General features: G+C 49.7%; 7 protein-coding genes across 7 annotated transcripts; 2 read left to right on the top strand and 5 right to left on the bottom strand.

Annotated features, from left to right (window-relative positions):
• Window positions 1-816: 816 nt before the first annotated feature.
• Window positions 817-2293, bottom strand: N7509_000926 (uncharacterized protein; the record flags this gene model as incomplete). Its single annotated transcript, XM_056625563.1, has 4 exons — window positions 817-1133; window positions 1194-1651; window positions 1708-1831; window positions 1882-2293. The coding sequence occupies 4 exons, from the start codon at window positions 2291-2293 to the stop codon at window positions 817-819; spliced, it is 1311 nt and encodes a 436-aa protein (XP_056494145.1).
• A 1511-nt stretch (window positions 2294-3804) lies between these two features.
• Window positions 3805-5226, top strand: N7509_000925 (uncharacterized protein; the record flags this gene model as incomplete). Its single annotated transcript, XM_056625562.1, has 6 exons — window positions 3805-4263; window positions 4321-4423; window positions 4478-4595; window positions 4642-4709; window positions 4764-4768; window positions 4864-5226. 6 exons carry the CDS (start codon window positions 3805-3807, stop codon window positions 5224-5226), a joined length of 1116 nt encoding a protein of 371 aa, XP_056494144.1.
• A 553-nt stretch (window positions 5227-5779) lies between these two features.
• N7509_000924 (NAD(P)-dependent alcohol dehydrogenase) lies at window positions 5780-6925 on the bottom strand (the record flags this gene model as incomplete). Its single annotated transcript, XM_056625561.1, has 2 exons — window positions 5780-6208; window positions 6275-6925. The coding sequence occupies 2 exons, from the start codon at window positions 6923-6925 to the stop codon at window positions 5780-5782; spliced, it is 1080 nt and encodes a 359-aa protein (XP_056494143.1).
• Window positions 6926-7548: 623 nt separating this feature from the next.
• Window positions 7549-7812, bottom strand: N7509_000923 (uncharacterized protein; the record flags this gene model as incomplete). The annotated part of the gene is made up of 1 exon (XM_056625560.1): window positions 7549-7812. One exon carries the CDS (start codon window positions 7810-7812, stop codon window positions 7549-7551), a length of 264 nt encoding a protein of 87 aa, XP_056494142.1.
• A 61-nt stretch (window positions 7813-7873) lies between these two features.
• On the bottom strand, window positions 7874-8188 carry N7509_000922 (uncharacterized protein; the record flags this gene model as incomplete). The annotated part of the gene is made up of 1 exon (XM_056625559.1): window positions 7874-8188. One exon carries the CDS (start codon window positions 8186-8188, stop codon window positions 7874-7876), a length of 315 nt encoding a protein of 104 aa, XP_056494141.1.
• Window positions 8189-8580: 392 nt separating this feature from the next.
• N7509_000921 (GIG1 family protein) lies at window positions 8581-9418 on the bottom strand (the record flags this gene model as incomplete). The annotated part of the gene is made up of 2 exons (XM_056625558.1): window positions 8581-9233; window positions 9313-9418. 2 exons carry the CDS (start codon window positions 9416-9418, stop codon window positions 8581-8583), a joined length of 759 nt encoding a protein of 252 aa, XP_056494140.1.
• Window positions 9419-9787: 369 nt separating this feature from the next.
• N7509_000920 (cytochrome b5 reductase family protein) lies at window positions 9788-10874 on the top strand (the record flags this gene model as incomplete). The annotated part of the gene is made up of 3 exons (XM_056625557.1): window positions 9788-9932; window positions 10030-10655; window positions 10725-10874. The coding sequence occupies 3 exons, from the start codon at window positions 9788-9790 to the stop codon at window positions 10872-10874; spliced, it is 921 nt and encodes a 306-aa protein (XP_056494139.1).
• Window positions 10875-11198: the final 324 nt, after the last annotated feature.

Genomic DNA, 11198 nt, shown 5'->3' with positions numbered 1-11198 from the left:
TTCAGCCCTGGAGACGGTGTATAGTAAAATAAAAGTTGAGAGAAGAACTTGAAGCCCTCCAGACGAATACTAATAATAGGTCAATAAGAAAGAAGAAAAACCCTCCCGTACTTGAAAGCGAAAAAAGAAATTCTAAAAAACAAAAAACATACAACAGCAGGGATTCGCATGTGGTCACCCACCATACTACTAACCTGCCGGCGTGTGGCTTAAGTACGGCTGAGCGGACGGGAAGCCCTGTTCTCCACACCCTATGGTCGTATGTGCTATGATTGACTGGAAAGAGGAATATATAGTACATTTTGTCAAGATTAGGCCATGCAATCATAAGAAAAAAGGCAAGAGCTTCCAAGGTTGGCGAGAGTATCACCATGATCGCATGAATCATTTGGTTGATATATTTGTGCCTGAGCCTGCACGTCCCGCGTCTAGTTTATTTTGCCCCATCCATGGATATCCCGACGTCGCTATAATCCACCAATGGATTGTGATGGTCCGAGTCTTCTCAGGATAGGATATATAATAGCTAGCCCAGGGAAATCTTTCTTATATCTACGCCAATGTCCTCTAGTGTCCAGGTTCCTCTAGTGCCCAGGTCACAGTGCTATCTGGAATTTCGCCAACACTACTTCGTTTGAGTCAATATTTCTAAGTTTGACACATTCCATAAGAGGACCTTGACGGAAAGAGTGTTTAATGTTGTCATGAATCTTTATTCTACATTTGCATCCATACCTACGCGCCCGCCACCCACTGGCAGATTCCTGTTCACCTGAGTGTACTAGCGACCTCGGGAGACTATCCTGGATATTCGTATTACTCGGCAAGTTCACACTCAATGAGGCTTTCCACGCCACGTTGAACGGTCCAGATTTTGCTGATCTTGAGGCCAGCGGCTTCCACCAGGGAATGCCAGTTGCCTGCGGTTCTTTCACTTGATGCAAAATCACTCATCATAATGATATCTAATGAAGTTGTCTCCCAGTAGGCATTTGTCTCAGGTATGACGTTCTCGTTGATCAGGATTTTACTATATCCAGGCTTCATAGCCGGGACGATGTTCTTGAGAATTTCAATGCACTTCTCATCGGGCCAGTCGTGAAGGACCGAATGCATGTAATACGCACGGGCCCCTATGCGAACAGAGTTGTCAGATTGAGTCTTATCCGGGGGATCATGTGGTTCTAACTTACCCTTTATAGGTTGCTCGGTGAAGAAATCATGCTCCATGGGTTCAATAGATCGATGGAGGTTCATGGTCTGTGCTTGTTGGATCACGGCCGGAAGATCCTGAAGAACAAAACGGCCAGCAATGTGTGGCCATTTGCGGCGGAGTTCACTCAGATCGTGGCCAAGGGAGCCACCCATATCAACAATCAGAACGCAGTTATCCTCTGTGGCACGCTCGGCAAGTCCGGGCACGTCGTAAAATCCGGTATCCATCCAGCTAGGACGGCCCTGGTGGTATGCAGACATATGGTTGTTGAATTGTTTGGCGGCAATCGGATGTGTGCCGAGGAATTCGAAAAAGTGGTCTTTGGTGTCGTAGCCAAGTTGGAATGCGCAATCGGTACCGTCTGTAGGGTTGCGAAGGTTTGTCTTTCTGAGATGCTTGGGGAGGGCCATGACACCATTCGTGATGCAGTCCGTGCTAAGGGGACAGGAGATTAGCGTTGAAGGGATTGGAGAGAACTCTCAGTAACCTACATGCATGGATAGGCGTCGCTAAAACGCTCAGACATGAGAGAGATGGAGAATCCAGTGCGGCGGTATTCATCAGGGCCGGTCTCAAGAATCACACCCATGGCACACAAGTGCTTCAAGATACGAGCTATACTCTAGTTCAATTAAGTTCGCGGGCAAGAGATTTGAAGAACATACCTAGCATTTTGGGCTCGGCAGAAACAGCCTCAGCTAGCGATGAAGCCTTTTTGGGCTTATCGTCCTTAGATAGAGCAGTGAACAAGCCCATGTCGACACCAGCTTCGATACACGCATACAGAGTGGACTGCGACCAGGCTATCCGGATCATAGCCTCTCTGGGTGTCTCTGTGGCGTAGACCAGAGCTCGAGCTGCATCTAAGAGATCTGTGCGAGCCTTCGAATCATTTGAAATGAAAGCTTTGCCGGATGTAGCAACCTTCTCGAGCAAAGCCGGAACATGATCTGGAAGGTTGGTTGAGGTTGCAATGACCGACGAAACATCAACGAAAGCCTCTTGAGTAGCCTTTGCACCATTAGCACCTTTGGCACCATTGGTGCCATTAGTACCATTCTCGTATGTGACAGTCATTTTGATAGATCCTGGGTAACAAGTATGTGATAGAGTCCTCCATGTAAAAGGGGGAGAGGCGGTTTTTATTCTAATGCCCAGGTACTTTGCCGCTAGCTATGTGCCGAATACCCCGTTGATGGATCGAATGCAGGCCTCCCTCGCTATACCCTCCTCAATTGGGAAAGGAATTTCAGGAGACAAGATCATACTCGTAGTATAACTTTAGGTTTTTTTGTTCAATCCTTTAATCTCTGGCACCTGCTAACGAGGTTGGGTTGGAGACCAGGGCAACGTATGCGGAGATCTTTCCCACTTCCTTCCGGTTTGTGAGATAATGTGCACGTTTAACTCGTTTGATAGGTGATGTATCGATGGCCGGACCATTGGCAGATCCACTCGGTGGCTCAATATATGCATTTTAATCCAATTGTACAGGTGTATGACACCGGTAACGAGCACGGTGGGGAACCGTTTCCAGTGGAGTCCTTGGCTAGAACACGGACTCAGGAAATGAATGGAAGTATCCGCCACTCCCGACGACATGGGATATGTCGGGCGTCTATCATACAATCATGTGGGTAGATCTGAGTTGCAAACTCGAACGCGTTACGGCCTCTTCACCCCATTCAGCTAACTAAGCCTGGCAGATTTCAAGATGCACTACCGACAGTGAATCCAGGACAGAGTAATGAATTGAGAATCTAGACTTGCTAGGGGTCTTTTTGAGCATATGTATGCCAAGGTCCGGAGTATTTTTGCATCCATTCATCATTGGGTAGCTTATGCAGGGTGCTTGTTAGGGCAATGGCAGCCTGGGCCGAGAATATGGTTATTACCTGACGGCTCTGACACTTCCCGCCTCGTTTTCTTAGCGCGGGTGACCCTGGTTAAGCGCTCCTTCGCGTCGTCTAGCGTCGTTAGTGTTCCAAGTTCCATAACTAGACCCACATGGCGTGACCATGTCATGGCAAAGATATGTCAATCCATTTGGAGCCGAAGACCTGTCAAAAAACGCCACACTGGGGCATACTTCCCTATTCAGTCAAAAACGTTCGCGTAATTCCTGTTCGCCGATCGACATTTCAGCAATCACCTTGTTATAAAATAAAAATAAAAACCTTGGCAGGACTTCCCACTGTCGGCAGCACATCTGGTGATCCTTGCTACCTCCTGTGTGCTTTCCCCCCCACTTTAGGGTGGGTCGGGGCACTTCTGTTTTACATCTTTTCTCGTGTTTGGAGAATCACGGCCGGTTTCGAAGGACCGCTCGATTGGGCATTGTCGAGTATCAGGGGCCGGGGGCGAAAACTTAAAGAAATAGAAAAAGGTATTCGTAGTGGCCGATCAAATTCAGTATCTGACGGCCCTGGAGGTCCCTAGGTTCTCCCAAATGCTCGTTTCTTTCTCCGCAAGCCGCGCATTTTTCATATATAGGGCGGGTGGCTTACTTTTCTTGTTCACCTGTGCGGGAATAGTATCTTTTTGCATTGCCGAGACCGACGAGTTCAAAGTCTGAAAAAGCAGTCACAATGGTTGTGACGGCTGAAAATGAACATGAAAGTAAAGGTCCTACGATCTTGGCAGTCCTCTGGACTCTAACATCATTGACCTTTCTAATTGTCTCTGCCCGAGTGTTTATTCGCTTGAAGATGCTCAAAATGTTTGGTGCTGATGACTACTTGATTGTGATTGCCATGGCTCTTGGCTTAGCCTATTGTGGTGCCACGACGGCTTCAGTCGTGGCGGGGTTCGGTCAACATCAAGTTATTGTTCTACAGGATCCTAGCCTCGACTTGTCAATGGCAATGCTTCTGAACAACATATCTTTCCTTCTTGGTATCCTCTCATTTACCATTCCGAAAATAGCAGTGACGGCTATGATCACCAGAATTTTCAACCCAGGATTGGTACAAAAGATCATTCTGTGGACCTTGGTCTCCGTGGCCGCGGCGGTTTCGTGTATTTGCATTATCATTCTTTTCACCATGGTATGGAAAGACATTGAACCTTCCCCCTTTCCAATAGCCGTTGCTAACGAATCGAAGTGCAATCCTCCCCGCGCACTATGGACGCCAGAACTAGTGCAAACAGGTCAAGCGACCTGCAAAAGTGTCTGGATGTTAATTGACTACGCAATCTTTACTGGAGGTAAACTACCACCCCTACCCGCTCTCGATTCCCAGACTGCTAATGAATTCATAGCTGTTTCGGCCACTGTCGACCTTTATCTTGCCCTTTATCCCATGCTTGTCCTCATGAATTTGCAGATGTCTCTGCGTAAAAGAATTGCCTTGTCCGCTGCTCTGGGTCTAGGTGCCATGTAAGTTGTTCCTTGACAGTGTTACTCAATTTCTAATACAAACCAGAGCCGCGGCCATGGCCATTGTGAAATGCACTCAGCTGCACGGGCTTGCAGACAAATCTGACTATACATGTAAGTCATCAAGGATGTGTAATAACACCCACACTTTTACTAACAGCTTTTTAGATGGCGTAAGTAGTCTATCATATCCCACTCAGCTTAATCGAGAGCAAGAATATCTAACAGCGATCTCAGACCGCCGATTTGATTCTTTGGACCAATATAGAAGCGAACGTGGTCGCCATCGCTTCGTGCATCCCGACGTTACAACCACTACTCGAAATCATCCTCGGAAAACGGTCCCTCGGCTCCTATAGCAACGGTAACAGTGGAGGTTATAAAGGCAGCAATACACAATGGAACGCCACTCACGAGCGAAGCAAAAGATCCATCCCTCAGGAAGGATGACTTGGCTATTACCAATGTGGAAAGCCAAGAAAGTATCCTGCGGGCAGATAATGACAAGGATACTCCGGCGCCGGAAAGCAGCAATGACTTTCCCATGAGCGCCATTCGCCGAACAGACAACTTTACTGTCGAGTATAATTCAAAATCTCATACTCGCGGGGATACGACGGGTTCATGGTAGGGTTGGAGAAGGAGTAGTTTTCATCGACGGAATCTATGGCAGATAAGATGTTGAACATAACCAAAAGATTTTTCGTGCTAGTTTCAGGTCTCTTTTCTCTGGGTTTGTGGTTATTAATTTCATGATTTGGCATCAGCACCGGCGATAGTATATTATGACAACGTGAGATAGGTACCGAGGGCAGAACCTCAGGTGGTATACTAGCCCTGGAGTAGATTAGTCAGTCCACCGCTATATCTCGCTCTTTGAGCCTAGGCTAGCCTTGCAACCTACAGATATCTCATAATATCTCTGCATCAGTCACCCTAGTAGGTGAGCAGAGTAAGTGCGAAATAAACAAGGGCGCGAAGCGTAACGGCTATAATAGCCTGCGCGTTCTCCAAACAACAAACAACGCATTTCTCCTTGTCCCTATCGATCTTTCAAAGCCGAGCCTAAGCTCCCAAATATTCCGTTCAAATACCGTTGATACAATATTTCGTACACGCATTCACCCTTATTGTATCCTTGGTTGGACTAACCCCTGCATTCTCATTGAATGAATGCCCGCGCTCTAGCTGTCGTGTACTTTCACCACAACCTTGCCACGCGCACGTTTGGTAGCGATGCGCTCGTAAGCACCCACGGCGTCCTGCATATTGAAGACAGAGTCGACAGGGATACGCACTCGCCCCTCCTCAATCAAACGTGCCAGATATATTACATCATCACACGCCGGCGGCGTGCTGAACATGATATAGCGGCGCGGCACGCCACCCAGCCATGTTGGTAGCCAGCTATTAAGCAGTACATTGCGAGCCAACGCTAAAATACCCTCAAACATGCCGATATTGATCACAGCTCCACCGGGCTTAAGATAAACTGGTGAGCTGGCAAAAAGTGCCTGCGTGCCGACGCAGTCGAGCACAAAGTCAAACGGCCTGTCACTGTAATGATGTGCTAGGTAAGCCGGCAGCTGGTCATGTTTACGATAGTCAATAAACTACCGTATATTAATATATTAGCGATGTTCTTGCGCAATACACACAACATTTTGCCTTTTGCCTACCTCATCTACGCCCAGATCCCGAACCATGGACTCATTACCCCCGCTGGCTATACCGACAACATTTGCTCCACGTAGCTTGCAAAGCTGCACAAGAACCGACCCGACCGATCCACTAGCCCCATTGACGAGCACAGAGTGACCCTCACGCACACCCGCTGTGCGGATTATCTTGAGCGCGGTGCTACCGGACCCGCTAATGCCAGAGGCCGACGCCATATCAACGTCCTCGTCGATGTGTGCGACCTGACAGGCGGGCAGTCGAACGTATTCTGCCAGTACGCCGCGGCCCATTAATATAGCGCTAGGAACCTTCTCAAAAGCGACAACATGTGAGCCCAGATTGCGCAGTTCTGCCGGTGTATTACCGCCAGCTGCCACCACCTCACCAGATAACTCAATCTCTGGCACCCAGGGACTGGTGAAGGGCAAACTTGGCAGTACTTTCATCATCATCTCACTACTGAACTGTAATGACACGTGTGACACGCGGATCAGAACGTCGGATGATGAGGCTGTGGGTATGGCGGGCGTGGGATAGTCGGAAACAAGGTTCAGCGAGGTAGAAGCAGGCCCGCGCTGTGAGCGCACCCACGCGCGCATGGTCGGTGGGATGGTCGGTGGGATGGTCGGGATCTGAGTTGTTGATGCCATTTTCTTCGTTTTTGATGTGTTGTGTAGAAATTATAAGGGACCGTCAGCTCCGAGCGCGAGAGCGGGAAGATCTGGGAGATTTGGGGCCGTCGCCTAGTAGTACAGAAAGTGATAACGTCTCGAAAGGCCCGGCATCCACTGCTACTAAAATTGAGTAAGAGAATAAGGTGCCTTAATGTTCTTTAGAGAGGCGAAAAGGTCGATAATAGATATAGGGTTATGGTAGCCTTGCCGGCATGTTGCCAGATAAGGTGGTACGTATCCTCGGACGAACCGGACGAAGTGGTCGGACCAGTCGGACAAAGTGCCGGAAGTTTAAAGACGATATTTGGAGGGAACTATTCAATCCTTGCAAACTCTTGCACCGGGCTTGCTCAATTTCTGGTCGAAAAGAGTAAAAGTGGTGAAGTATGAAGAAAGAAAAGAGCGAAGCTATCTAGAAGAGATGGTAAGACGCCGCCTGGACACCCGAGGCACGCATCAACGGCCAATACTCAATGAAACCACACTGGCTACTGATCCGAGTCCCAGCCTTGTCTGGAAAGGAGGAAGTGGAAAACATACGTCCCCGTTACTTTTCTTTGGTTGTATGAGGGACCGCCTTCCTGCCTATAGGATAGCCATCAAAACACCCCGTCCTCGGCCTCATGCGAGGCATCTTCCATGTACATTCCATCGTCCAACAACTCCCAAAGCCGCATTAGAGTAAAGATCGAATAATTCATCCACCCTTCAAAATCCGTCTCTCCCTCTTCGATTTCCGGAAATGACTCCACAGCTGGAAGAAACCATTGTTGTAACTCTGCATAACAGTGCTCTCTATGCTTCTCTCGGTGTTCCTCTGGCGTCATAGCCTCGCACAGCCGTTGGACAGCGGCCTCATCCATCACCAAGCACGCGCGGTACTTGTTCCATGAATCTCGTTTATTTCGGGCTTCTACCCAGCCTTCAAATGACCCCGCACCCGTCCAGCGTAGCTGGCTCCTCGATCACAGTTAGCTGGTGTCGCGCCCAGGGCTGATCATTGGGCGTGGGATCCGGGTTTTCCAAGCCGCACTCGGGGAGATCTTTGTAGACTCCCCGCTCAATCCAGGAAGTGAGGATTTCGATTGCTTTGCGGAATGCGGGGTCGGAGCGATAGGTTGTGCGGTAGACAACCCAGCCCCAGGTCTTCTCGCGCATGTCCTGGAGCATGCGACGGGAGGTGCGGTTAAAGTCGATGGGCCTTATGCTCGCTTCGCCGAGGTGAGGCGGTCTAAACATGATGAATAACTGTTGAAGAGATGTGTATAGGAGAGAGAGAGAGAGATCCTCAAGTTTTCCCACTCTATGTCGTTGCTCCAGTCCTCCCGTGCTATAGTCTATCAAGATGTAGTCATGAGATAGGGTGACTGGAAACTAGAACCGGGATTGAGTCAAGGCTATCTGGGTTGAGACCGAATATCATGATGGTTGTTGGTTCTTGCTTCAACACGAAGACTACAGCAGGTAAACATCCTATGCTCGCGCGCTAGGCCTAACCAGGTATGTTGCAGCCTTAGGCACACCTATATAGAACAAAACCACCTTCGCAAGAGATGGAACCCATGGATGCTTATATTTGACCCAATCGCGCGCACTGCGATGGACATAGGGCATATGAATTCATGATATAGTCATACGATGTAATGCGATGGGATACGATGGGATGCGATCGTACTTACTCCCGCGTGACGCCAGTCTCCCCCCGACCATTCCAAGATAATATCTTCCGGAACATCTCTAGTGAGAATATGAACGTGCTCCAGGGCACGTACACTCTGCAAACCAACCCAATTCTTAAACCACAAGATATGTGATTTAGGATCTTGGAAGCGCTGTCCCGGATCCCTGGCCAGACGACTAACAAAAGTCCGCTGAACAAAGTCCTCAATTAAAGCCCTCGACTCATCGGTGAGATGACCTTCCTCCCCCTGTACTGGGATCGGGGTACGTAGCCAGACAATGAGGTGTGAAATGCCGGGATCCAAGCCGTAGGGCCAGTCATTACGGAGAATCTTGTAGTCTTCAGGGTCGGCAAATGGGCGCGGGTTCCTGAAGGCGACTCCACTTTGAATAGCCGCGGGTGTACTGGAGGCGGATGCTGAAGACGGGGACGGCGTGGAGCCGGGGGTTGTTTCGGTTGAGGCTGGCGGAAACGACCAACCTAGGCGGCGCTGACAGATAAAATTCATGATGGAGCCATAGTCCGCCTTGGTGGCTGCACTCCAGTCCAGGTATCGGCGGAGATCGGAGGGTTTCCGCTTGAGTGCGGCGAGATCATTCCGGGCTAGTCGGGTGAGTGAGGGGGAACTTTGGGGAAATGAGGAGAGGAGAGGAGGGGGTTAGTCCCATATTTGCGCACTCACCAATAATGCTTTGTAGATCATTCCAGTCGTGGGCTACGAACTCCTCGTCGGTCATGGCGAGGAGTTGGTGGTCCAGCGCGGTGAGATTGAAGGCAGGGGGAGCCATGATGGGAGGTTATGCAATGCAATTGATAGAATAGATGAATGTAATGAACAGGAGGAATATAAGAAACGCAATGAATATGATAAACACAATGAATGTAATGAATGAATGCAATGCAATGTCAATATGTCAGAAGTAGTGAGGGTGAGGGGAATCAAATCCCAAAGAGGAGTGAAATTCCGTTGGGCGGAAGAGCGGACTCCGTCGAGAGGAAGTCACGCTTCTTCCCAACTTCAACTTCAACTTCAACTTTCCCTCCCCTTCTCCTTCTCCTTCTCCTCTCTATCCATTCCCTCCCCCGCCATGAGGTATGCTCCTATTAATGCCCTGATTCATTCAATTCCTCCTTGGTTTGCTTAAACCCCTCTAACAATGTCCAGTTTTAACGTTGGCACCGCCCTCATCCCCTCGGCCTTGCTGGTCGCCGGTGTGTATGCCGTCAAGCCTGAGTTTGTCGCGTATGCTGTCGCTGCCGCTGCCGCCTTGACTGGTCTCGCCTTCTTTACCGGAAGCAGCAGTATGTGTTCCTCAATCCCACCTCCCATGATCGGGTGTGGCCCGGGATCGTTGTGTAACTCCCCCGATCTCGCTAACATTCCACCCCCTCGTCGCAGAGCCTCGTAAGGTCCTGAACCCCACCGAGTTCCAGAACTTCGAGCTCAAGGAGATCAACAACATCTCCCACAATGTCGCCATCTACCGTTTTGCCCTCCCCCGTCCCACCGATATCCTCGGCCTGCCCATCGGCCAACACATCTCTCTCGCCGCCACTATTGAGGGCCAGCCCAAGGAGGTTGTGCGCTCCTACACCCCCATCTCCTCCGACAATGAGGCCGGTTACTTCGATCTGCTCGTCAAGGCTTACGCTCAGGGTAACATCTCCAAGTATCTCACTACACTGAAGGTCGGCGATACCATGAAGGTTCGTGGCCCCAAGGGTGCCATGGTCTACACTCCCAACATGTGCCGTCACATCGGTATGATCTCCGGCGGTACTGGTATCACTCCCATGCTCCAGGTCATCGAGGCTATCATCCGCAACCGTCCCCGCAACGGCGGAAATGACACCACCAAGGTCGACCTGATCTTCGCCAACGTCAACACCGAGGATATCCTGCTCAAGGAGAAGCTGGATAAGCTCACCAAGGAGGATGCTGACTTCAACGTCCACTACGTCTTGAACAACCCCCCTGAGGGCTGGATCGGTGGCGTTGGTTTCGTCACCCCCGACATGATCAAGGTAAGCAAGCTCAGACACGTGTGATCGGCATGTACCGAGGTGAAATAGGTTCTAACATTTGCCCAACAGGAACACCTGCCTGCCCCCGCCGCCGACGTCAAGATCCTGCTCTGTGGCCCTCCTCCCATGGTTAGCGCGATGAAGAAGGCCACCGAGTCTCTTGGCTTCACCAAGGCCCGCCCTGTTAGCAAGCTGGAGGACCAGGTCTTCTGCTTCTAAGCGTGTGCATGTCTGGGTAAATACCCCTAAAAATGTCCGCTGGATCAAGAAGCTCGTGATTGTGAGCTTATGACCAGCGGACAACTGCTCTTCATGAAGAAATTCCGCGAAATGTACAGCGATTGCGAGGATAGATTTGTCTATAGACCCTAGCCAAGCGCAGGCGTCCAAGGATTTATGAACAATGCTGCTTAATTATATTATCATATATTTTCAATGGGAATTTATACGACCAAGAATAGACGTTACTGGGCGGATGCCTACTATAAACAGAAACTACCTACTGCGATCCCAACTACTACAGTCTGACTTCCAGATATTGAG

The sequence above is a fragment of the Penicillium cosmopolitanum genome (assembly GCF_028827165.1).
Source record: "Penicillium cosmopolitanum strain IBT 29677 chromosome Unknown utg000003l:1.0-3747932.0:1.0-3751027.0, whole genome shotgun sequence".
NCBI lineage: Eukaryota > Fungi > Ascomycota > Eurotiomycetes > Eurotiales > Aspergillaceae > Penicillium > Penicillium cosmopolitanum.
Note: the sequence above shows the minus strand (reverse complement) of the source record. Positions and strands in the feature narration are given on the sequence as shown.